This window comes from Necator americanus, assembly GCF_031761385.1.
Source record: "Necator americanus strain Aroian chromosome Unknown Necator_2022.05.29.01.07, whole genome shotgun sequence".
Taxonomy (NCBI): domain Eukaryota; kingdom Metazoa; phylum Nematoda; class Chromadorea; order Rhabditida; family Ancylostomatidae; genus Necator; species Necator americanus.
The window spans coordinates 299,268-326,808 of record NW_026986548.1 but is presented as its reverse complement, the minus strand read 5'-3'; the positions used below and the strand labels follow the sequence as shown (position 1 = coordinate 326,808).

The 27,541-nt window shown below is 41.2% G+C and overlaps 1 protein-coding gene across 5 annotated transcripts; it reads right to left on the bottom strand.

Moving 5' to 3' along the window:
- Positions 1-27,338, bottom strand: RB195_026485 (uncharacterized protein; the record flags this gene model as incomplete). 5 transcript variants are annotated; one of them, XM_064176937.1, is made up of 25 exons in its annotated part: positions 1-150; positions 483-641; positions 1,727-1,882; positions 1,941-2,022; positions 2,093-2,256; positions 3,239-3,315; positions 3,383-3,545; positions 3,656-3,824; positions 3,877-3,995; positions 4,163-4,300; positions 4,370-4,499; positions 4,560-4,636; positions 4,705-4,828; positions 4,884-4,990; positions 5,054-5,146; positions 5,809-5,904; positions 6,086-6,225; positions 6,613-6,728; positions 7,363-7,495; positions 7,638-7,724; positions 8,329-8,484; positions 8,542-8,620; positions 11,019-11,160; positions 23,699-23,718; positions 27,249-27,338. In XM_064176937.1, 25 exons carry the CDS (start codon positions 27,336-27,338, stop codon positions 1-3), a joined length of 2,967 nt encoding a protein of 988 aa, XP_064070941.1. The 5 variants fall into 5 exon arrangements, with proteins under 5 accessions (XP_064070941.1, XP_064070942.1, XP_064070943.1 ...); XM_064176935.1 differs by lacking the exon at positions 5,809-5,904; XM_064176936.1 differs by lacking the exon at positions 6,086-6,225 and having other exon boundaries at positions 5,809-5,891.
- Between the last annotated feature and the right edge of the window lie 203 nt (positions 27,339-27,541).

The following is a 27,541-nucleotide window of genomic DNA, read 5'->3' as shown; positions in this document are numbered from 1 at the left end:
TTACTGATTGTATAGACTTCGGCTGAAAGTTACGTAGTCAAAGGAGCCATGCGGCGCCTGAGGATCATTCGATAGAGCCATTCGTTGCATGCAGTATGCAGCCTGATCCGCTGGCAGTTCCCGACGTAACTCGTCCGCTGTGATGAATGGCTGTAACATTCAATTTAGGTGTAGGATCCAAAAATACGAAGGAACTTTGTGTTCGAAGAGCAAAGTGAGCTAAAAGTGGCATCATTTATTACTGAAGTCGCGCAACAAATCCATGAGAGTGGCGGAGAACGACTATGACACAGAACGACCTTCTCATCACCTTAATTCTGGAGCATAAGGAGAAAAGAACCAAGAGCCTATAGCAAAACACTGCAAAAGCCCAGACTGGAATGAATTTTGAAGTGGTGGAGCGATCAGATCTGCCTATGTTGTTTGAATGAAATAAAACTCTGAGTTGTTATTTACAGAAGCACTTCTTTCAAAGAGTTTACCTTTCCAGCCGCGAGAATACGGAATGAATCTATCATTTGTTCAACAGTATCCGTATCAGCAGCTTCGGCGGTCATGAAATCGAGGAAGGCATCGAATGGAACACGACCCATTCGGTTCGGATCAACATGCGATAGGATGCGATGGAGATCTGCATCACCCTGAAAATATCACGTCTTCGAAGGAGGTTAATACCTCAATCTGTGGGATATTTCTATAATTCTTCTGTATCCAAAAAGTCACTTCCATTCCAAAAAATTGTAGTATTGATGTTTAACACCGCATAATCACTTAAAATTCTTAATTCTTTTCGCATGCTGGCACAATTTTAGGTAACATTCGCTGTGAAAAGAGTACAGGATGGACATTCACCTTAAAGGATAAAATTTCGAATTCTGGTTCTCTACTTTTAGACGAAAACGAATGAAAAGAGAAGGAAGTAGTACGGCTCTGATGCCAAAGACTAGAGGAAATTTTGTTTTGAAAAACGACAAACAGAAATTTTTAAAAAGTGAATATATCTTGACTACGCATGAATGTATAGTCGCCAAAAACTGTGCTCAACCGAGACATTGTGATTAGAGCATGGTAAGAAAAAGCGAACACTGAGGAGAGGACCCATCGCTCACTTCCACTTTCACTTCGTTTGGCCACATTTTGCGCCGATTATATAGTATTTTGGGTGCAGTGAGGTTCCGCTTCCTACACGATCGATCGGAGTTTCGAATCCGCCCTAGTGCTCACCAAGCCTTTCAGCCCTCCGGGGTCGATACATTGGTACCAGACTTGTCTGGGAGGATAAAAACACTGACTTGGCACATCGGCTAACCTCCGCAAGTCATCGTAAAGGTCAGTTACATGTTCGTAAAACTCAAACTATTCTGAATTGAAGTGAACGTGGGGGAGGGGAGGAGGGGTATCCCACGCGGATTGATTAACGCCAGAAACTTTATCCTTTATTTCCGTAAAGGAAACGTGGGCCAATCACTTGGAAAGTAACATAAAGTTTACGGTGACAATGCTCTACAGGAACGTCAGTGCCAACAATGTTTCGAAAAATTCCGTTCTAGTGATTTTGATTTGAACACGCTCCTCAGGAAGACTAGCCGATGGTTGATTGGTTGATGAGGAGGAAAAATGGCATTGATAGCGAAAAATACACGATAATTAGCAACTTTAACCATTCCATAAAACACCAATGGTAGTGAGAAGGATAACCAAATTTCAGTTCTGATTTATACCGAACCTCTCGTCCTGGCCGAATGTTGTAGCCGACAGAGATGAGGCAGGAACGCATCTGTTCAGGGTCGAGACCTTGCCTGTCCTTGTCGAAGTGGTTGAACGAAGCACGGTACTCGTTAATTTGTTCTTCGGATATTCCCTTACTATCACGCATGAGGATCTAAAAAATAGTTCTCACTATTAAATAGGCAATGTTGTACTATACACAGAAGCGGTACCTGATTTTCAAGTTCGTTAATGGTCCTATTTATGCTAGTAATTAAACTCTCCCAACCAACGCGAAGTGATTCCATCGAATACCTTCAAAATAAAAGCAGTGAAGATAGAAAATATCGACCAGATCCGCTGTCAGAAACGCGGAGAATCTTACCGGCTCTTCCTGTTCTCAAACACAAAGTTCTCTTGCATTTCTTGATGGATCCTCTCCAGCTCATCCAAATTTGGCTTGTAATGGAGGGCGTCCTGGTGGATTCCGCGCAGCTGATACACAGCATCTTCAAGACGTCCGCGTCCTCCGAGCCCGATAGCCAGAACCTCAAGAAGAAGTTAATTGAATGCTGAAACATGGTTCAGAAATGGTACTCCAGTATTTTCTAGTTTCCCTTTCTGTCAAATATTAGTCAATGACGAGTGGAACCAGTCCAAGATCCAAACTTAGGGAATCGAATTGAGTAAAACTACGGTGGTACGGCACTTTTAAAAGAATGAAAGAAACATCGGCGCAACAATTTCGGCCAAACTTACGTGGTGCATCATTGACTTCATAGATCTAAATGAGTAGAATATCTCTGAAATATGATCCAAGAGTAACAACCCAATGGAACGAGGCGATAATGGTGAGAGGACAGTGCGGTCAATGGTGCGAAACTCCCCTAGGCCAATAATTCATTCATCCGGAATAGTTAAGTTGATACCAGGCCTGTTTGAAAGGACAAAAACTCTGCATTGTTTCAGAGACTGGTCTCCGCAATTCACAGCATAGGCTGCATCCACGTTCTTAAACTTCTGGCGATTCTGAATTTAACTCAAGCGCGTTGGCGCACCGCAAACAGCTGATTGACCCCAGCACTTTATCCCAATGTTCTTGAAAGAAGAACGTGCTTAGCATGACCAGTACGAAATAGCTTCTCCACTAGGGTCAAAACGACATGAAGCATGGTGCAGTTGCGTAAGCGGCTGCGCTCGCATTGGTTCAGCGGAGCGCAGCGCTTAGAATTCAGCATAGACTATTGGTTGCACCACCCATCGCTGCAGTTCGCGATGATCCCACCTTGATTCCAACGGCTGTCTCCACTGCGCTCCTTTGAGGCAGTCGCCGGTTCATGTCGTTCTGACCTTCCTATAGATGGTTACAACAGTGTGGCAACGGACAACCGATCCTAATTTTTTTATGACACTGTTATCTGTGATCGAAACTACTCGTTAGGCAACAAGTTCTGCACAGAACCCTTTATGACATGGGTTTGACGTGCGAGGTTATCGTCAAGCACGGCTGAGGCTATTCTGAAAAACCTACCTTCTCCAACTCCCTTTCCAGCCATGGTCCAACTTGGTTCGCTTTGTCAGCAAATATAGAACGTAGACGTTCGTTATCTGCAATATTTTATGATTCATTGTAGCAGCTCAACTCCAACTCGACCTCGTCTGCATTATGGCTCACTTTGTTGTCTTCGCAGTTCGCTTTGCAGCTGTCCGTCTCTTCTGGGCACCGCCTGCTGAACTTCGCCCCATTTACGACGAATTTCCGATGCAGAGAGATCAGTGTATGGATTACGCAAAAGCTCACGATCAAGTCCATGGCTTTCAACCAGACGCTCAATTTCCTGCAAATTTAGCACTCATTTCAGCTTAAAAAAGAATTTCCGTTAAAAAAAAAACCAACAAAAAAATGCAGATGTTGGAAGAACTGATGAGGTCTTGATGAGAACCATACCTGCTCAATCCCGGAAATGCTGGCGAATTCTCGGTCAGCATCGCCAAGCGTTGATTTGAATTGATCATGAGCAGCACAAAGCTCTTGAATTTCCCTCATTTCGTGCACAATCACGAGATCAGCGAGATCTTCACGAGCACCATCGAGCCAGTTATTAAAGGGAGCAGCCCTCAAAACAGAGATTCAACTGTGTAGCGAATGAGATGAAACTGTAGCCGTACCTCTTTGCAAAATCGAGATAGAGCGCATCAAGGCGCTCAGCAACTCGCTCTGCTTCTTCCAGAGCAGTTCGTCGTTGTGCAGCCAGTTGTCCAAGGCGGTCCCACTGTGAGCAGATAGCCTGCAAACACTCAATATCCTTTAGATCATCATATCTGGGAGAGCTACACATTTTACATTCTAGTGCTACAGAAACCAATCAACGACAACATCTTAAAATATGCCTAAACCTTACTTTAAAAATAAGAAAAATGGCATTGCAAGTAGTACAAGCAGGACGACTCGTACCTGACAACGAGCATTGATTGGTCCAATGTCTGGATAGCGGAGATTGTTAAGCTCTCGAGCAATGAGAGCGATCTGCTCCACTCGATCTTGGTGAGCGCCAAGGTCGCTCTCAAACGCTTCATGGCGTTTGCGTAGAGCCTAAATTTCGAAATGTTTCTCAGCAGATTTTCTTCACTGACGTCTTTACTACACCAATGTATCACTCACTTTGATCTTATACAGGCCACAGCTCTTCCAATCCTGGCTGCGTAGCGCCTCTTCCTTACCATGCGACCATTCTTCATGTAAAGCACACTTGCGACGGAATTTCTCGGCCAAATGTTCGAGGCGCTCCAGACTGAGGATGGAAAATGTTAGGAAATTAGCTAGTTGCAAAGAAAGGGTTTTTTTTATGTACCGCATAATTTCGCTAAGCAACCATTCTTCGAAACCTTTCTCGGAATCTTCGAGGTTTTTCCATGCATTGTTGATATCCTGAAAAGCAATATCACTCCTATTCACTTCTATTTCTATACTTCCTGATGTATCTCCAATCGACGAACCTTCACTAGGTGGCCATCCCTTGGAAGAAACGCAGGTCTATTTGATAGTCTAAGGCGTGTTTGCAGTGTGTTGAACAATGTTTCGAGCCTACCTTTATCCTCGATTCGAGGAGGCTTCTCGTGCCTTAATTAGAGGAAAGATCCTTTCCAACTCAGAACATGCACAAAATTCTTCTCACCGTCGATAATTACGATAATCGTCGAGCTTCTTTTGCGCCATTGGTAGGCTGTCATCCGTAGTTCGGTTGGCGAGCCATGGCATCCAGTGATTTATCCATGCAAGAAGCTGAAAATCTGCCAGTTGAAACTAGATAACACAGTGGGTCTCAAACCGTATAGCAAGGCTCACATCGCTGGCGAGGTGTTCGTACTCCTGCATCATTTTCTCGTTCTCCTGGTTCACTTTGAGCACACGGCAAATTCTGTTTGCTGCCGTTTCCGCCTGAACTACCTAGTATGACGCTGGTATTCTGATGAGGGAGTGGCTACCTTTGAACACGAAAATGGACATTCAAAGAACTGCTGAAAAAAGGCCGACCTCCTCAACGAGCTTTTTTTCTTTTCTTTTTGCTCATACCTTTCCATGTAGGCGTGAGTTTTAAGCGATTTTCAGATTTTCTAAACTTCAACGTTGCAAAAGGACTCTTACACATCTAGTATATTTCTGTGCACTTTATGAAGTAGCTTCCATTAAGATTATCGCAACAGCAGTAAATAAAATTCTCATCTCTTCTAAAAATGAGTCGAAAAATACCTTGACTATTACTCCCATTACTGCTATTATAACTTCTTTCACATTACATTACGCACAAAAATAACTTCAGGGGTTGTGGGCGCCCAATTTCAACCCACAGTTGTCACTTCCAATATGCTGCAAAAGAACGCTCGCAACTGAGGTCTATTTTTTGCGCAAATTTAGAAAGAAAGCGCTCTGAATTTCAGAGGAGGTCAACAGTTCCATCAGCTCTCATTTTGTCGTAAACTCAATAAATTCACAACAATCAGCAAAGCTGGATGAAATGAAGCAACACAAAACACAGAGCTGAAGGGCAGTAGTGCTTAGCGATAAAACAAAAGAAAAATTTCGTCCGATGAAAGACGGACCTTTCTCATTCCGCTGAAATAGTGGTAGTAGCACGAAACGTATGTCATGACGGCCTTCTCGTCGGGATGAGAATTAACCATGTCTGAAAGCAACACCTCAAACTACACAAATAGTGGAAGTCGTCACTCCACCGATCTCAGCTAAAGGCTCAATCCGGGCGCGTCGTCGAGTCGGTCGTACAACGACAGATGGTTAGATAATCCCGAATAAATCACTCATGAACTTAGTTAGCATGCCAGAGCACTCGACACTCGACGTCTACACAACGCTGCTCACTTCCTTACGCCAATCCCTTTCTGGAGGTGGTGCCTTCATGGGCGGTCGAACCGAACGTACTTCTGGAGCATTTCGGAACGCATGGTAAAAGCATGACACGTACGTCATGATCGACTTTTCGTCCGGATTGACCGCAGCGTCTGATAATCACTTATTTTTTAATTATTAATTATTAATATCAATTATTGATAAATATGTAGTAAGTAAAGAATGATGTGCAATAAAAATAATATAAATATTAATTTCAATTGCACATCATACTTAGGTTATTTTTAACCAAAGTATGAAGAGAAGAACAACCCTCATGAGGATAGAGATCACTGTAATGAAGGAAATAAAGACAAAAAAGTAAGGGATACACTGAAATCCAGAAAAAAAAAGCTAGCTAGAAATAAGATTAGTTGAATTACTGCAGAAAATCGCGATTTTGAAGAATTAGAAGAACTGGTAGAAGAGAGCTCTACGAAAAGTAGTTTTAGAATAGGGACTGCAATTTAAACGTTTTACTGAATCCTGTATTTTCTTACCTTCGGCGTCTAACATTCTTGGGATGTCCAGATGCTTCTCGGCGACATCGAAAGCCAGATTGAGATTGTGTAACGGATCACCTTTGTGCAGTTGATAATAATCGAGTAAATCTGGTCTGCAATTTATCACTTACGGAGTGTTTTGAAGATGATGACTTAGAAAATGAGTTCAAAAATATGTCAAAGAAAAAATTAAGTTCTTTCGAAAAAATGTTTTGGTAAAGTGACGATACATTAAACACTGCACAGTTTACAAGAAGCTAAACTAACTGTATCCGCGAAACATTCCCAATTTCAAAGGTAAAAAGCCGTTTTTTTTTCTTCACGAGCCCGCTATGATTTCTCTTAAAGGCATCACTCCACGAATCTGAGGTGGTACGGATTTCAGGTGGAGTTTTCTTATAAGGGATAGTAGATTATGGAGAGGAGGGTGATTCCGTCCATTTCTTCCCAATTGCCGTAAAAAACGGCCGGGAAGATACGTCTTCAGGTGCTCTGGCGCACTATTTTCTACAGAGAGTTCGACTGGAGCGCGCCAGCCTTGTGCGGCACCGCATCTTCAGGGCCGTTTTTCACGGAAACTACTTAAGAAATGGACGGAATCACCCTCCCCTCCATAGTCTACTATCTCTTATAAGAATACTCCACCTGAAATCTGCACCACCTCCGATTCGCGGGGTGATGCCTTTAATTACGTGCTGAATTATTCTAGAGTGGTAAGGTGTTCTCAGTACGAAAAGGTAGCCTCACCTGTGTCTATGAATAAGGGCACAAAAGGCGAGACCATCCTTCCATGAAGTGTGGAAGTTCTGCACATTCACATTGTTGTACGGAGCGGTCTTTCGTTGACACCAAAGCAGTAGACCATCACGAGCGGACAATTCTGAAAAAAGCAATCAAGTAATATGCTGCTCAAAAAAGAGCATTTTCAAAAAAAAAAAACTCATTTTCTCCACTATAAATAAAAATCAAAAGATAGTTAACACATAAGAACGAAATAAAGAAGGCTAATGTCAAGGTATTACCCTCGACGTTGATGTCCTGGATGGCGAAACGTAGGATAATTGTCCAGATGAGTCCGAGTGTCATCTTTACATTGCCATCGACAATTTCTGGAAAAGTTCTACGGTCAATTGCGACAACGCCCCTTCATTTCATTTCATCGTTATTGAGAGATTGCAAGCCGATTGGTGATGCTAAATTACGGTTCGTCCTCACATTTCCTCAAAATAAGGAGATCAAGGGATCTACAACTTTCCAGGTCTTCGTCTGACAGTCCCTGGGACTCTCGCTTTCTGCCTCCCCACTGTCTTCTCAGTGAATTTATTAAAAATTTATTTCCGACAAAAAAGACACTACAAACTAATCAATAATCTCTTACGCTGTATACGCCTGTATGCCATCGTTCAAAAAGTGTTTTTTTTTTTTTGCATCACACTGTTTTTCCAAGTTGTTTTTTTTCTGTTTTTCAAAGTTTACAAACTTTTTAGCTTTTGAATATCATCTTTCAATCGATCCCCATTCTACACTACAAACTACATAAATCACAAGCAATATCGGTGGCTTTTAACCTCAATTGAAATCAGAGAGTAAATCAGGGAGGTTCTACAAAAACTCTGTTTGTCAACTTAACATCTCATACCACTAAAAAAATCAAAAACTATCTTGCGGAGCACAAAATTCTTTTCTTCACATTCAAACTAAAAAAACACGCACCTTCGGCTCCGATGGAAACGAGTTTTACTCCTTTACTCTCGATATACTCGAGAGCCTTGTTGACATTAGCGATCTTATGGAAACGCATTTTGCCGCGATCCGGGCGTGGTAGAGGTTCACCGGAAATTACCTCCAACAGAAGCATCAACTTCAATCCTTAAACGGAATCTAAAGGACTAAAATCTTAAGTAACTTCACAAACGCAATGTGTACCATTTCGAAAGTCTTCCTCGATTAGTTCGATGCTTGTGCCAGCTTTCCTCAAGTGTGAGTTGCACCAGGCGGTAAATGTCTGGAAAACGTTGTCGTAAGGATATGTATGGACATGCATGAGCACACTAGACAAATCATTTTTAAAGGCATCACCCCACGAATCTGGGGTGGTGCGGGTTTCAGGTGGGTTATGCCTATACGGAGTCGCAAATTATGGAGAGAAGGGTGATTCCGTCCATTTCTTCCTAACTGCCGTAAAAAAAACGGCCCGAAAGATACGGCTTCGGGCGTTCCGGTGCGCTGGTTTCTACAACGAGTTCGATTGGAGTGCGCCAGCCTTGTGCACACGCCGCATCTTCCGGGCCCTTTTTACGGCACTTAGCAAGAAATGGACGGAATCACCCTCCTCTCCATAATACACGACCTCGTATAGGAACTCTCCACCTGAAATCCGCTCCACCCCAGATTCATAGGATGATGCCTTTAAATCATACGGTAACCCGACTGTAAGGTGCACCAAAGGCTTCACATCGGCTTTGATGAGTACATACCGTTTGGAATCCCCCAAAAAAAACTTTCAATCATAGAGGAACATGGCAAGTTTACTAGTAATTGAAAAGGTGCTAGCTTCAGAGAAACACCTTTTCTTTACGACGATCCATAATAAAATGCCTGAGGTGCGCTTTTTGAGAAAAAAAAATCGTGAGTCTCACAATCCACGAAGAGTCCATTTGCACGCGCATATATAGACCAAGCAGATTTTCGGGCTACTTTGGATTTCCAAGGACAGTTTGGATGCAGTTAGCCACAACCATCCTCGAGGGAACGCATTGAAAACTGTAGTTGTATCATGGTCTCTCCGTGACTATCATAGAAGAGTGGGACAGTGGATGTGCTTTTAAAGTGGGGTATGAAGAAACTAACAATTTACTTCCACTATTGACCCCAAATATTGGGGTCAATAGTGGGAGTAAATAATAAATAAATATTTGGTCGAAAGTAAGTGAATAATAATAATAAATAATTTGTTTGTGAAGATATCCTATATAATTAAGGACTCAGCGAGGTGGAATATTTGAGTGAAATTAGATTCTGCTTCGAGACTTACATAAGTTTGAAGGAACTGGTATTTAAACTATCATATTCATATGGAACTCATATTTAATGCTCTTTAACCAAAACTGGTGAATGTGCTTGGGATGGATCAATTCTATCCGGTGAAAATTTGTCCACTGTACGCTGGTCCGAACATCCGCCAGGTCCCGGGGGCCCCGCCACTGTGTCAAAAAACCAAGCAAGTAATATTGGATAACAACTCTAGGAGAAGAAGACCCACTGTTTCATTTTCATTGTATTTGTCCTTATAAGGAGAAATACGATAGATCTGTCCATAAACTGTAAACCTGTACGCATGTAAACATCTACGAAAGAATAGAGAGCTACCGTAGACACCGGATGAAACACAGCGAAAAATAGCTACGCTGAAGTTGTCTACCTTAGTTGGAGTACCTGGCATACCTACTAGCATTACTGATTCGAAAGTGGTGACGGATACGTTAATTTCGCTCATTCGAGACTAGATCAAAAATGGACCACACTTACTTTTTGGAGTTTCACTGGAGAGAAGAAATCCAAGTGGTTTTTGACAACCCCTGACTTAGTCTAGCGACGTCTTTAGTGACGGGCGTGCTCGTTAAGCACCCGCACCTTCATCATGTCCCCTCGCTCTTCTGCAAAAGTTTTGGCCCAATCGTACATTTATGTCTCTGATACCAGTATCATACTCTAAAAACGCCTAAAGTGGACCCTCACATCCTCACAAGAAAATCTTTTAATGACTATGCGTTAATCTATAAGATGTTCCTCGTCATGACGACAGAGACGGATCTGCGCGCAGAATGGACAGCCTTTTTCACTCCTAACGTTGTCACACCGTACGTACCAAAAACCCGCCTCTTCCGCTTCTCCACAGTGTCAATTACTGGAGAAGCTGTCGCTGAGCTCCTATACAAAACCCTGATGTACCAGGTTTAATTTCAATTCACGCATTACTTTATGTTCCAGTTGTAGCGCCCAAATAGGAAGGATAACCACTAGTCAAGAAAAAAATGTTCAGTTTGCGTGAATGGCTATTTGCGCTCGTCCAGGAGCGTAGTTTCATGAAGCCATTCTGAACAAAAGCGCGTCATCAGCTGCATGAACAGGGAGCTATGAAGCGTGCGCTCCAAAGTCAAAAAAGGGAAGCAAAACTAGAACGTGCATACTAATCCAGCTAATCCAAACGACCTCTCAAACGAAGAAAAATTTGCCACAGAGCAATTTCATTCAGTTCATTTACTCTATTATTCTTTTTTCTTTGGTTTTCTCGAGTCGTCCCGAATAAGACCAATTCCTTGTGCTGAAAATTTTCTCCACACTTTGAACTGACATCAACCGTGACATTCAGCTCTAAAATGGACTACTCCCTTTATTCCCACCTTCTTCTGTTGTTTCTCCCATGCTGGATCCAATAATCCTTCACGATCCCATTCCTCTTCCTGCTGCGTGTAATCGTACCCAGGTTGGTGTTGTTGGTGGAACGCCGGTGGAGCAGCGTAGTAGTCCACCATAACCCTGCGCCTAAACATGAAGCTGATCAGATGGGATTAAAGAGAAGAGACACGAAATTAACTAGGAGGAGCGGGGAAAACAGTTCTAGTGAAAATATTGACAAATGTGTGGACGCATTGTAATTTACGAAGAAGAGGAGTAAACGGAACAGCGTTAAACAGTTCAACCAGGGTGAATACACACTTCCAGGAGCACCAACAGGATAAATCAACCCGAACACTTCGAGTTCTGTGGCTCGTGGAAGTATTCATCAGTATCCTGTTCATTGGAAACACATGTGTACAAATTGACAAAAAAAAAAGGAGAAGAGAAAGCAAAATACCAAAGAGCAAATATGGTCAACGTCGAAAACCAGACACTGTTATTATCGACGAAAAAAGTCAGAAATGGACAAAACTAGGCAATATATGTATGTATGGATAGCAACGAAATTAAAGTGAAAAATCAATTTGCAAACAGTTCAGACGAAGATAGATAAAGGGAATTTTATGGAATAGAATGAGAGTTGTCGAATCGGCAAAGACGAGGTAGAGGAAGTTAGATTGGGAGTCATACTTGGCGGCATCATTCAATTAAGTCAGTCAGTTGACAAGGACTGGAACGAATAAACAGGGCAGAAAAAAGCGTCAGTGGAGAACGAATAAATAAAGTTCTTTAAAAAACTGTGGCCTGAGTAGACGCCGGGACCCAGTAATAAAATCTAGGGTTGTTTTTACCAAGGAGGTGGAAATAAGAAAAATCCATTTTTCATTTTCCGAATCAAATTCCATTCTAAAAAGTACTTTTTCTCCCTCCGAAGTCTTAATAAATAAGTTAATGTCACTAACATTGCAAATGCTGGATCATTCTTATCGAGGATGCTCTCAAACAGAAGTATCTTAGGGATTTATATCAGGGAACAAAGAGAAAGGGGAACATTATTTCAGGAAAGCCGCAGTAAGCAACTGGAGCAGTTCCATAACAGACGAGAGCGATGTATCACACGCCATCTGTCGAGATGCATGGATAATATCCTAAGATTTATACCAACAAGCATGTCAAACGATAGGTCAATTTGCCTTGAGGCAGAAGTAGATAGAAACCGACTGGAAACACAAAATGGATAAATGTGAAGTATCTTGAAGTGTTAATTTCATATTATTAAAAATGAAAAATACGTGGCCTCGTGAAAAAAATGGAACTTCGAAAGTGGTAGTCCATAAAATCACACTTCCTCGACGATTTGAATAGGAAGAATGAAACATGACTGAGGTCGAAAAACGGATGGGACAGCGCCAGAGTGACAAGAAGAGCACTCTACAACAACATATTCAAACAAAAGCGTGAGCAGTGAGGATGAGCAGAGAGTACGCAAAGTGCAGATGCGCAGGGGGAAAAGTAGTGTGTACGTACAATCGACGATGAGCGGTAATTGTACAAGGACAACCGGAGTAATTCCAGACACTCCACAACATAATGAGCCATTTGCCGTAGTGATCTGCAGGCTAGCGCAGCCTCGCTGAAGCATGTTCTTGCAAAAAGGGGACAGCGAGGGAACCCACGTCCGAATCCGAAAGGTGGTAGTCGGCGCATCGCCAATGCCGAAGCAGTGTTTTCACGGAATCCGGAAAGTCCGGTTAGAGCAGAAGATCTTCTTCTATGGCCGCAAAAGATGTTTTCTTTGAAGAAAAGCTGGAGTGTAAAGGAAGATGCGAGTGCACTTGGGTGAGACAGGCAATTTTAAGCAGGATTCTCGTGGGCATCGGGTCGTTAATGGCCAGCCACGCAGCAGCCGGCTTCACTGGTTACTACTATGATCAGGCGTAATCAGAGGTTCCCATCATACTTGTTCTCCTGAGGGGAGTCTAAAAAGTAGCATATGTCCTTACGTTTCTATACATTTCTTCAACTAATTCTCGACAAATTCCCTACTGCCTTGATTCAATGAATCAAACCAAATAGAGTTTAGAAAGTGTAAGAAGTGCAATGCAGTTCGTGCTTGGTCCAATTATGCGAAAAAGAAAGTGCTCTCAAACCGCATCCCGACAGTTCCATTCAACATTCAATACAGCAAATGGAAAAAAAGTTGTTGTCCATGCAAAAGAATCAGGCGAAAACAGCAACAGATATGAGCGCATTAACCAAGGTAAGCAGCAAATCTCAAGAATTATCAGAAATAAATTGCTATCAAACAAACTATACGATGCAGAATAAATTCAGATATGAAATCTCTTCTCTCATACATCTTTCCCACGATCACATTTTGAAGATCAGGATTTATAGGAATAAAGGATAAGAAAATGGTAGTACAAATAATAAAGTAATATGATAACAGAGCACAGCACGGATAACGGTGTAACATAATATTTTCGTTTGCGAAAGAATAGACGCGATAAGGAAATCTAAGGAACCCGAGCCGGTATTTCATCTTTAAAAAGCTCATTTCTACAAAAGCGGGTGCGAGGGCGCAGAAACATGTGTGTGAATGTTTTTAGTTAATTTGAAACAAGAGAATGTGAACGACACCTCAACGGAGTGTATGTATAATTATATGTAAATGATCTTTGGACAGCCACAAAGACGGCAAATAGCACACGTTCATTAGAAATCTGTTGCAGCGACTGGAAAAGTGCTTCATCTATTTTTCCTCGCATTTGGCCAGCTGCTGGAGGATAAAGAGTGAAGACCACTAAAAGAATATAGAGAAAATGAGTAAAAGAAAGGTCAATACCGGAGGCGTGTAGGAGGCGACAGCACTAGTGTAATGTGGCTCGAGGTGGCAAGAAAAAAACGGAGCGAGGGCATGCCGAGAGCGCAAGCGCACCCATGCTTGAACCACTACATAGCATACACACCTTCACATTACATGCATCCTCAGGGATATCCCTCCCGAGATCGATTGACTCTCCCGAGTCAACCATTTCGCTGAGAACAGCGATTCAGTCAGTGAGGAGCTTTCGCAGTTAGAGTGAACCATTTCTGCAGGTGGTCGTGAAGAATGTCCAGCATTTCGTAAATGTGTTCGATCCTGATAAAGTTCCTCGCCATGTACTGGCGCTTTCGAATTAAATTCAGAATCGTAGAGGCCAGTGAACGCTATACATGATCTATACAATAACTTACATGACCAAGCTATTTATTAAGTCAATGTCCTTGTACTCTCAGACAAATCTGGTAGCAATCCATAACAATCCATATGTGCCCGGAGGGCAAAGGACTCTGTTTACCCTTGAGCGATAACATTTTACGATAGAAAACTCTATTGCAGTTCCTTTCTATGAGTTTTGAAACTAAAAAAAACGTCGCTAGCGATGAGCGGAGCAAGTTGGGAATTGCGTGCAAAAATCACAAAATAAGGCGACAACATGGTAATTTTTCCACCCATAATGAGTATTAGCAGTGTCGTTAGAATGTTGATGGAGTCTGATATTAAATTTAGAACTTATTCTCTTCAACTGCTTACTGTTTGACGAGCAATGTTCACCAACTGAGAAATTTATCAGAAATTCCCAACAGCTGCGTAAAACATCCACAGAACCAAAGGTCGCCAAAAAATTTGTTTCTGAGCAAACTGACTGAGTGAATGAAGCAGAAGGTCAGACACAAAAATTTAAGAGCACGTTTGAAAATGATCGTCTAATTAATTTACTACGAAGATGTACATGTGCCGGACTTTTCCAATAAAAACAATTAAACCGTAGTTGATATATATATATATATATATATATATATATATATATATATATATATATATAATATATATATATATATATATATATATATATATATATATATATATGGTGGGAGTTTGTAAGCTTACTAGACGCAGATGGAGATGTGAACCAAGTGAAGGAAAAAACGAGGAGCAACACGAAGTAGAAGACGAATTCTCACCATTGCTATTCGAAAAAAATTGTTGTTGCTTACAAAAATTGCTTCAAAATTGTTTAAAACATTATTTACATTTCAGAAGTGAGCTACGAAAAAAAAGTTCTTTCGTACCTCAACTTCGTACTAACGTAATCCAACAAGCTCAGTTATATATAACCTTTCTTTCTCTGACCTCTTTTTCATCTGCTTTGTCTCTAAGCGGACTGAATGCCATATTCTTACATTTTGTGTTCTGTTTTCTGCGCCTACTACTGGAAAGCTTTTTTCCTATTTTACTTTAAGACCTACTTAAGATTATATAGTTACAGGATCTAAGATGGAACGAATGCATAAGAAAGGGTTTCCAAGACAAATCAAAGTTGACTGCACAGGATTTCGCTTAAATTGCAGCCATGGTCTGTTTTTTTCAGCTTTAAAACCAAAAACATTCAAAATATGCGTGAACAATGACTAGAAAATGAATAGTTTATGTAGCACGGGACAGGTCTGTCCCTAAAAATGCTCAGCAGCTCCTTAAGTGGTCATTTACGACGGAAGAAAATCGCCTGACCTAAAATCTGGTACGAAAAAAAGGAGCATCAAAGATTTTCCAAGACAGATCTACAAAGATCGTATTTGATTAAGATGTTCTCGCATTCTATTATTACGTCCTATTGTGACATGGAGAGTAGGTCTCGCGGAGAAAAAAAGCTGTGCAAATAACTGGGAGTGCTGGTACACAGTGAAATTTCAAAAAACCTAACCTTTAGAAATAGTATGCTAAGACTTAAAGTAATTTTAATTCAGTAAGTTTTGGTAATTTTAAGACAACGGGGATTGTTAAAACAGCACTTCTCTGAAGTAAGCTGCTTTACACCAAGTGAAGCACTAACGGCGATTGAAGTTAGAAAAAAATAGAAGGCACAGGATATAGCATCTTAATGTGAGTTAAATAGATGAATGAGAATCTCCCAGTGATAGTTTATTAGACCTCAATAGATACTTATTCCATGTACTAAAAATAGAATTCACATCGCTCATATTCGAGCAACTGCGTTACGGTCCTCATCTCGAAAGAAAAAGATTTTCAAGAAGGCGGACCTTTAATTTACAGCATAACCTCTCTCAACGAACGTTAGATTTGAAGCGGGCAGGAAAATCATGCTACTGAGACTCTCGAGAAAATCGAAGCTGTTGTCCTAGACGTAGCACGGATTAGAGCTTTAGAGTGGAAAAGAATGGAATTGATCTCTCTCGACTGGTTTATCTGAAGGAATCTGAGGCATCATCACAGGACGGATTCCTGAGGCAATTCAAGGACAACGTAGAGCAAATCCACACAAGCCATTTCACGAAAAAATATGGCATCAACCTGATACAATATCAGCTAAGGAGAAGTTAACATCGCAAGAAATGCTTAATTTCCTCGATTGGTTGTAATAAAAGCAGCAACAACAGGTGCAACAACTTTTTTCCATGGAGGTGGGTGGATGCCGAGGGAAAAAGAAGCGATTCAAAAGAAAAAAGATGCAAATGAAGAAAAAAAAAGAGAATGAAATATGTATTCGGATAGAAACAATTGTACGCAAGTGAGAAAGAGATTTCCTGCCTTTGACGAATGTATTCGTAAATGCTTCGAGTAAGTTCGCGGAGAAACGTTGAGCAATTTGAACAAGAACTATGAAGGTGACTCGAACATAACATTCCCAAGCAAGCTGTTTAAGTTCCCTCTAGGAATCTCCGAAGCGTTCCCCTAAAAAAACTGCAGGAGTAAATCCTAGTCGCGAATGAATTCTGTATAAGTCTCAAATGTAACTTCCTGCACAGAAACGTTACCAAAAATTGGTAAAGAAAAAGTCGTATACATCCGACAAATATTAGATAGAACTTAGGTGAGATTATGGAATTGAGTGTCGGAAGAGATGCGTTGGAGTTCAAACCAATTCCCGATAAAATTCGTGCCTAATAGGGATGATTCGATAGCAGAACTGACGGGGAACTGGTATTACGGATTATACGACACCAGGCCGTTGAGGGCTTTTTTCGGTCGGAGAAGTCATGACTCAGAAACACATGTTTCGGATCAAAAAACGTCGTGTTGACACTGATGAATTCTTGGTGCATCGATTTTCAAAAGCGTTAATCGGGCTGGTATCATTGCCTGATACGGCTGCCCGCATCTTCGCCGAGGTGTGTCGTCGCTGAGCACAGCTCCGCCGAAGCCTCGCGATCCACAGCAAAGCCACGCACAGAATCCATCGCAAATGTTTCCAAGCTATATCTTGCTTGCGGAATTCATCAGAAACCAAGTCCGGGAGAGCAAGGCGTAGACGCAGATACGGACGATCCTCCTTCCACCTCCCGCGAGAATCCGCGTGAACTGCCTAACCGCAACCGAACGATCCGAGTACCTCAGATCGGCAACATCCGACAGTTCAGCGTAACGAAACGGGGAGTTACTACCGAAAGACCCATTTAGGTGTTTGACTTATTTGGATTGGGACTGACGGTATGTTGGACAACAGCATCTTTTTCCAGTATCTGAGTAACCCCCCCGCATAGCTGTGCAAGTTATGCATACAACTTGTGCGTATCCTCAAATGCCTAATTGCACTTAGTATAAGCCGAGTCATCGCGAGCAGACAGCAATAAGACCCGCCGCACTAAACACGACCCACTAAAAATATTATGTTGGGGAACTCCGTAAGGTGACCTAAGATACTTTCAAAGAAATACAACTTTCTTTAAGAAACCTATGTTGTTGCAAAATGAGTAGTATTCTCAACTACTACAGATATTGAAATTTCCTTACTGAAACAGAAAAGTAAGGATATTTTGAGAGTTATTTATTATTATAATAAAATGCCGAACATACGACTAACGACGGATTTTCAGGCTTCTTTCGGGACCTAATTCTCGTTGAGTGATGTGTAAAAATCTAAAGAATGGGACGCGTTCCGCAATTTTCTCTCCGAATCCAGAACAGCTATTATTAAGATCTCCATTCTATGAATGTTCGTACAGTGCAAGCCTTCAAGGATTTCTCATCACAGACGAAGGATTGTAAGCTTGCAATAACTGACCTCTCTCTCCATTGAATAATTTCAAGTAAAGGAAATTTTTGCAGATTTAATGTGAACTTTCGAGAATACGCATATAGGAGCTTTCGTTTCCTAAAAAAATTCTAAAAGATCTACGAAAAGGCAAAAATTTGGGAAGAAATATCCAGAATTCCCTCCTAAGCTTACATTTTGCAGTGGAAAGCTAGATATTGTACAAAATTCTTTCAGTTCGATCTGTTGTGCATTCAAGGATTTCTTCAATGTTGCATAATCCGAGAATGTTCCACGTAGTACCTAGTGCTAACGAAGAATGAAGAAAGAATGAAGCGCTAAGAACGCCCTCTTTTTGCGTTCCATCCCGTGCCAGTTTACAAAGTAAATTTCAACGCAGGAAAGGTAAAAATCATATATCACATCAGTAAACAGCGAGTGTGTACTATTTCACTTATTTCAGAAAAAAAATAAAACAGAAACTGACAGCTAGGAGCACAAGCGCGTATATGCACAGAAGCATAAACACAAAAACACAAGTTTAAAGGTGGGATATCACGAATTTGGCGATGTTTGCGTCTCTTTGGGACAATAGAGGGTTCAGGTCCTAAACTATGAATATCAATGCGGCTACGCTCAATTCCTCAATTCCTTCTAATCGTCCTGAAAAGGTGTGAGTTCCGATAAGGTACGCTAGAATGGGCCGCGTCCAGGGGCGAGCGATTGAAAATCAATGAGCTCTCCTCACCAGCCCATTCAGGCGGGCTTCTGAAGGAACGTACAAGGGTGGTGCGTTCTTACGTACCTCATAGGAACTATGGCAAACCCCACATCGTTTTTCGGGACGACTGAAAGAATCGAAAGTGGTTACGCTCATATTCGTAATCTATACCCCGAACTATGTTTTCCCACAAAGGCCCCAACATCACAAATTTCTTGATATACTGCCGTTAAAGTATAAGCGTGATAAACGAACAAGTTTTTGGCGTTAATAAATCCTTCTAGGAGGAGCTGACGACTTCGAATCCATATTCAGATTCAGTATGTTCATATTCAGAAATTTTTAAACTCGTGGCTGGCTTATAAAATGATTCACGGGACTCCTTCAATCTCTACGTCTTTTTTGGAGCCGGACAACTTTTCCCAAATCCTCGCTAGTCGTGCAAATTCCAAAAGTTCTGAAGGATTCAGTAGCTCATTTCGTATCCTCGAAGCTCTTTCATCAAATCTGCGAACATTTCCCTTACTAGTGTCAGAGGAACCTTACGACATAAAAAAGTGATTTTTCCTGATAAAGTGATCCGTAGAAGAAAAGGTAAGTGCAAAGATTTTACGACTAGATAGTTATAATAGTAATAGAATGAAAAAAAAACAATAGAGGCATCGAACGCCAAAAACAATCCAGAATAAATCCTCCCTTACAGCACCGCTTTACCACGTTGTAATACAGACGTGAGAATCATTATTTACACTTTAGAGAATTGTGCTGTAAGATGGCAGCTCGGCTGAATGAACAATGCTTAAGCGCAGCGTTTTTAGAGTGATCAGTATCGGCATCTGAATGAGACTCCCACGCCTAGGACGGCATGGAAACGTATAGTGGCGTAAGCTCTGACATATCAAGTTCGTACATCTACAGTTGCGGACGGAAGAAGGAGAAGATCGGTGGATTTTCGAAGAAGACGACAGCGGAAGTAAGTGGAGAGAGAGACTAGAAACCACCGCAAAAGGAAGAATGCGTAAGTCTCCAGAAACGGTCGCCACCTCATTCGGCAAACCGTGGATGAACTACGTGAACTAAGGAGACATTCACCATTCAAGAAGTCAACAGCTGCCTCTGCCATTAGTGGGATATGCGAGAAAATCTTTAAAAAAAAGCGACATGGGGTGGTCACTGCGGATGCATCTGACATCTCCCCTTCCCTCCTTCCTTCATTCCTCGCTGACAGCGCACCTATGCCACCTGTAGTAGAGTAGAGGTACCGATTGCCCTACACACCTAGTTTTTGTGGTGACAAACGAAAACGTAAGGAAACGACTCAGTAATGAATATGAACGGTCGACTGTGCGTTTCCTTAACAACACGAGTCAGTGGCTAAATTAGGAGCGTAACTAGACTCACGTGCAGCATTGAACACAACACTGCTAATTCCATGACGGACCAACAGTTGCACATGTGACTCGATCGGCACGGTGCCATTCCAAGAAAAGTGCGCCCGCCAGCGGTTCCTTAGTGGTACACATAGGTCATCGGCGCCTCACTATTTCGCTTGCTACCGCTCTTCGTTGCTGATGGAACCATGGGCATTAAGTCGTCGGAATGACTTGCTTCTTTCATTTTAAGGATTTGGAGTACTAGGAAGTCGCAATATCTTGTTTGCTTTCAAACTGTAAGAATGTTATTGATTTCCAGTTTCTAGAGGAATTCTTTTCCATACTCCATACGTCAGGAATACCGGATTTCATACTCTAGAAAGACACTTGAGGCTAATGCGAGCATAAAATGTCAAATAACGTTTGAACACAATGAATTCTATTTCCACATATGATATCAGAACTAACTGCGTGCACTTACGTAGAGTTAGCGGATAGATTAGAGAATGATCGCCAAAGTGCGAATAATCATTCTTGTCATGTGAGTTCCACGAAGTGAATGAACTGCATTCAAACAAATGTACACAGATACAAAAGTGTTGCGAATTTGACTGACAAACAGTAGCATTATTTAAAGGCAGCATACCAAGAATTTGAGGTGGTGCGGATTTCAGGTGGAGTATTCGTATACGGGATAGTAGATTACGGAGAGGGTTGCGGTTTCGTCCATTTCTTCCCAGTTGCCGTAAAAACGGCCCGAAAGATGCGGCGCCGCACGGTGCGCTCCAATCGAACTCCTTGTAGGAAAGAGTGCGCTCGAAGCAGTATCTTTCGGGCAGTTTTCCGCTTTCAATTAGGAAGAAATGGACGGAGTCACCCTTCCCCCCATAATCAACGACCCCGTATACGAATACTCCACCAGAAATCCGTACCACTCCAGATTCGTGGGGTGATGCCTTTAAGTTACGAGGCAGGCGTAGCACAGTTACAAGTGGTCATTTCGTCCGTGCGGTCAGTGCTTCGGAACCGGCAATGACCAACCAAGATTTTTATTTCTCTCTGGTCGATAAATTGGCACATTCTTTGCTTGAAAGAATAAGGATTGGACTGACCCAGCGGTTTCTCCTCGAGAACAATTTTATGGGTCATTCATTTGCATCGCTTTCATTAGTTAGGATATGTTGCTTGCAAATTACTGTATTCTAGAGACTGCGCTTCTCGCTTCACAACCAGGAAAAACGGAGTAAATACAGAAAAATAAACATGAGTCCCTGAAAAAATGAACAATTTCCGCAAACACAGCTTCCTCAGAGAATTCCTAGGAAATTAATATCTTATGAGCTCACTGTGACAGCATAGATGTGCCTCGTGCAAAAACCTGAAGGAATTGATAGAAAAAACCATAATTTGGGTGCTATGCGCCACAACCTCTTCACATACTCGAAAACGTTTCTCCTCGAAGCTAGCGAAAGTGCTTCTAAAATGATGTTGCACTAGAACATTCTCCATTTTTGAATAATAGGAACCTGCTCGATGGAGTTGTGACATTTCCTTTAAGTTTTGTCTGTAATCAGCAGAAGCTGATATCAGCTTATCTAAATTTTGACCATTTGAGAGTTGAAAAGAAGGTTAGTTCTTCTCATAGCACGGTAGGAAGCAAAAGAAATTCATATCGAGCAAAATAATTCAAGAAATCTCGCAAGTCAAGTTTTTACTGAGACAAGAGTGTTTCAATAGTAATACAATAAGAAAAATTTTGTTTAATATATAGCTGGAATGTCAGCGGTAACAATCTGACGCGCGCAGGCACAGAAAACAACATTTTGAAGAAGAATGCGAAGCAATGTTACTAGGGTGTTTCCAGCTCCTCTTCGTAGGCATAGTCCTAGCTCGGGAAGTGTTCTTGCCCTGAGGGTAGGCTGTAGCCAATTCACAGTTACCCATTGCTAACCTTAGCGCTCACTTATGGCTGCTTAGAACTACTGATTAACGTCGATAAGATCTATCTCCAGTAACTTCTCGATCGTTAGAATATCCTACATAGGTGTTACAATGTTGTCTTCACTCGTGATTGATGGAATAAAATATACGTACAAGAACCACACCACAAACCACAAATCGGACTTTTTGGAATTCTACAGGATGACATAAATGGATAGTTCGCTTCGCTCCAAGAAACGTACCATATCTAGTTTACTTACATCTGCATCTACATTACTATACATAGTATAACCACAAAATACAAAAAGTAATTTTGTGTTTTTTTTTTTCAAAATTTCGTAATAGAAAAGAATTGAAGAAAAAAACTAGGGGAAAAATAAGTGAGAGTTGGGATGATTTTGGTGAAAATGTAAAGAGGCAAAGAACCCTTAAGAACGTTGATGGTAGCACTTTTTTTTTTGGAAACACGACGGACACCAAAGAAGTTACACACATCGTTTGATAGTGAAGCTGAGAACGTCGCTGAGCTTGTTTGTCCCATTCTTATCGCAAAGTCTTTGATTTTGTTGACCTTTCGCACTTCACTTTTATTCTACTACTTCGTATTACGACTAAACACATTTTAAAATATTCATGCACTATCCAAATTTTGCGTTCTGCTACACCGAAACCACATTTAACAGTATTTTCTCTTCTGCACTTTTTCAAATCACAGAAAGAATGATAAAGAGAAGAGCTTATTTTCTTCTCCTTCTGAGAACTAAAAATAAAACAACAACAAATGGGGATCAAAAGAAAATGTTTAAAATCTCATCGTCACCAAGAAGGGAAGCGGAAGGATTTTTCGGTGATGTGGAACACTTCCAGGATACTAAATTGTCAAAAATAATGGGATACGATTTACTGAAGCAAATAAAATCGGACATATGTGGTTGATCGAAGATCTGATATCTTGGAGAAAACACAAATTATTGTAGAAATGTAAAGTTTCGTAAAGTAGTACAAGAAAATACATGACGAGAAGGCGTGTGATAGCCTAATCGGTGGCAGTTCGTAGAAGGTAGCAACGGAATGTGATTCACAGCGAGCTGATAAAGAAAAAAGTGCTCAGGTCGACAAGAAACTTATCAGGCCATTGACAATAAAGTGTGCCCAGGTGACGTGTATTTGGGAGAAAAGCAGCACTAATCAAACAAACACAAGAAATCCTTGAGAGATGTTGAAGAACTGATCGTTCTAACTGATTCCATTCAGTTGCGCGACGGTGGATGTATGAAAATATGAAATATTTCCACCAGAGATTGAAAAATCAAGTCGGAAAGCTGTAATATGTCCTTACATTTCTTCTTTATCAAAGTACCTTCTGAAAGTCCCAATAAAGAAAGGATTGTTTTTCTCTATCAATTTCCTCAGCGCTTTCGAGCTAATGACCGTTCTGGCAAAGTAGTGACTTTCTACCACTGCGCTACAAGCTCAAATTTCTATAGCATAATATGTGCAAAACGGAGTAGATATTTTATACTAAGCCTATTTCCGGGCTTAGAACACAGATCGGTACAGTTACTCCCCAGGAGACTGCTAGTCTTTCTATAGTCGACTCGAACACCCACCTGCTCGGCTGTTGTCGCCGCTATTGTTTATGTTTGCTCACTGTGCTCCTCGACCTTCCGTTCTTTCAAGACTCATAGAAATGAGAAACAGTAGAGAAAATGAATCCGAATCAAGTCCCACGTGGAATCCCCAGGTAAAAACGGAGCATTCTGACGTGTCATGGTACGTAAATGATGGAGCCACGCTGAGAATCTAACTAAACAGTGAAATGTACGCAGCGGCTTCGAATGGGCCAGAGTCTGGAGAAGCTGCCGTTGTCTAAATAGACCCTATTTGAGGTACATAGATGTGATTCTGACCTGCGAGGGTCGGGAAATTAATTTTGGAAGGCCTTCTGCGGACCATCGCGAAGGCAAAATGCGTTCCCTGAACAGCGAAGAAATGCTCATCGGAGCACGAAGAGTGAGCAAAACCTGGATACACATTTGTACTTACTTTATACTATGTGCATGTCTTTCGCTGAATTCTCTGTTTTTGCAACGTGACATGAACCACCGTGGACTTCTGTGACTCTAGAAACTACTTTCTGAAGAGGACGGAAAAGAGGGAATAAGGTTCGAATATACAGAAGGAAAGAATTTAGCGGTAGATGTAGAATCATAAGAGTTAAGTGAAATTTCTTTTTATTTGCTATTAAATTCGAATATTTTTCGTATATAAAGAATAGTAGCCCGTCGGGCCACACATGCAGAGGTGAAAGGAGAGGTCACGATCTGCGTATCAAATATAACACAATTATAATTTCTATAGTATTCTTACTGCGACTTATCAAAGCTACTGTTCCTATATAATAACTGAAAAATCACATAGTAATAAATGTAAAATGTAAATGTGGTAAAAATTGTATGCCTGCTTTTGAATTATACTTACGTGGTTTCACAGAGTTGTCCACACAACGTTAGACTTTAAACACAATGAGCAAGTAACAATACTGCGCCTACTCTACATTACGCTTAGGATATCTAAAAACCCAACAACTCGTCTAATTACCTAAAAATACTAATAGCAATATTGAATATTGCTCATGCTCATCCACTTTTTGATTTGTTATCATGTTTTTTCTACCCACGCTTACCGGTCCCTGGAATCCCGGACAAATAATTATCTGAAAAATATCAGAGACAGAAACTATCGACGAAATTAAACAATGACAACACTGAACGGCTATGATAGGAAAAGTTTTTCAAAAACGCAGATTCTCAAACTACAAGTTTAAAACTTCTTTTTTGGGTGCTAGATTCCTTTTAAAGCATATAATCCGTAAGTAAAGGGTTCCCTTAGTATTTAAAATGCCATTAATAATTACCCCTTTCAGTGGTACTGACAATGAAAATCTTCTACAGCGTAACTTTCCAAAAGTTGAAGTTGTGGCCGTGTAGTTGAGTCTGGAAGCTGATGATAATTTAGGACAGCACTGGAGGAAACTATCTTTCATATAAAAAAATAAAACATAGAGTCTACAAAATGGAGGAATTTAAAGCGAAACGAATTGTTTGAGTTTAATGCATTGTAGAGTCCTCAAAGGTTTCAAAGCAGGCGGTGATGGAAAAAATGTCTCATCAACACTAAAGACATGTATTAATACAAGAGGAATTAGGTCAAGCATGGGCGACGCCCGCTACTCCAAGAAGATCCTTAAGATGGCGTGAAATTTGGCGCCCAGTGCGAGCACGTCGGGGCTGACAGTGACCAGCGTTCAGTTCTCGGTTAAACCGAGGAATTCAAAGTACAAGTAACCGGCAAGGAATGAAAAAGAAATAAAAGGACTCGCTGAGGGATAACGATTCGCAGAAAAATGGGAACTGCTGCCTTCGTTTCTCATGTTGGCCAAAGATAACGCACTATAGTGCTGAAACAGTGAAAAACGACGCCCGAGTGGACAACAGAACGTGAAATTCAAATCGAGTTGAGAGTGCAGCGTAGGAACGAGGGCGATAGAAACACTATGAGTGCTCTTAAGGAAATCATTGAACAAATCCGGAAATTGAGTGCACTTCCACAGTGCATTGGGAGGATCAAGATTATTAACACGTCGACTGGGATCCTCTGTCACCGGAATGGTGGTTAGAGGTAAGATTTCAAAAAAAAAAATGAAGCGCCGAGAAAAATACTTCTTGAGAAGTTGAAAGAATTTGAAGGAAAACGATAGTCGTGAAAACAGAATTAGCCAAATATCAGATAGAAAGGGCGCAACAGCTCCGACACAAAAACAAAAAACATCTGGACAACCTAATGCTACAGATAGCCGACAAAAACAGAGAATCTGTTGAAGGTCTCGCAGTATTTGAGATCTCGAGGAAGTGTTGACTGAGAAGAACAAAAAGAAATATGAATAATAATAATAGTACAAATTTATTTTTAATGCCAATTTATGTCATACAATTTGCCCCAAAATCTTCCCATTTCCTGATTTAAAGGTCGGTTATTGTGGATGAAACGGTGACTTGTACCAAATCGTTTCAATATCATCGCAAAACATCTAGAGCCTGTAAAAACGGAAGAAATATTCACGAGAATTTCAAGGGATTACTTGATCCTGGGTTGTCTGGAGATTACCCTTACTGCAGTTGCTGTTCAGAAGAACAAAGAGAAACTCACCTGGAACTTCATTACAGATGGCGATGACTTCAAACAAATCGGAAAAAATAGAGACAATTGTCATAACAATAAAAACACTGATCTTGAAACCGTGAGGGAACAGAAAGCCTTGTAAAAGTCCCGCAGACCCAATGGTTGTCCAATACCGTTGTGTCAAAGTTCATAGGATCACTTTTCTTCACTGAGAGTTCAGTTCTCAATTTTTCTTCAGTTGCATTCGGACTAATCAAGTAAAAGTGTGTAGATACATGGGGGTATATGCGATTGTCGGGGCAGTACTCCAACCGCTCTCACTCTGGACGGTTGGCGAAGCGATTTTCATCACTTGAGCTTTACCCCATGAGCTGATCCCCTTCACCTGAGGAGGGTCCGGCTTCGCCCCATCGCACCTATATATGTATATGAAGGAGAATAGTTTTTTTTCTTTCTGACAGCAGAGTTTCTAACGATTTTTTTTGGCAGAAATTTTATAGATGCTGTAAGTGCCCACGTAACATTTCACTTCTTTGCTGTTCTAGTTCATAATAGTGTAACACATTACAGTCTTGGAAAGTTTTAAGATGTTTCATTGCACGAAAATTACTGACAAATATGAAAATAAAATCACGGCGTAATGTGTCAAATTTAATCGTGAACCTTAGAAGAGAGTCAGAGGATCAGCATACTGAATGATTATGTGTACTGCTCATACTTCTTCCCTGGCGGCGGCAGTATATAAACCTATAAAGTATGAACTCATAATACCATTTTAATTACTCTTTTCGTGGACTTGTACTTGAACAAAATTTATTAAGGGCTAATTAAAAAAATTTTTAGGTCCAGTCCAATAACATCAAAATAATGGCAATGAAAATGATCATAAATCTTTATGGAGCGGTGCAGCTCAGAGGGTAAGAGGTTACGCTGTGGCTGCACGATCGATCGGAGGTTCGAATCCGCCCTAGCGCCAACCAAGCCTTTCATAGCTTCGGCGTTGATATCAAACTTCTCTGGGAGAAAAGGAACACTGACTCGACACATCAGCCAGCCCGTGCAAGTCATTGCCAGGCTGCATTTCTAGATCTCAAACGAATTCTAAATTGAAATCGAACGCGTAGCCGCGTAGGGATTGATTAACACCATACACCTTATCCATAGATTACGAGAAGTCTGCCTTAGTTTCTGACCTCGGACCATTATCCTCTGCATCAAAATATGCTGTCAAGCTGTCGTGATAGCAAGTGGCTACTCTCTCCTCTACGTAT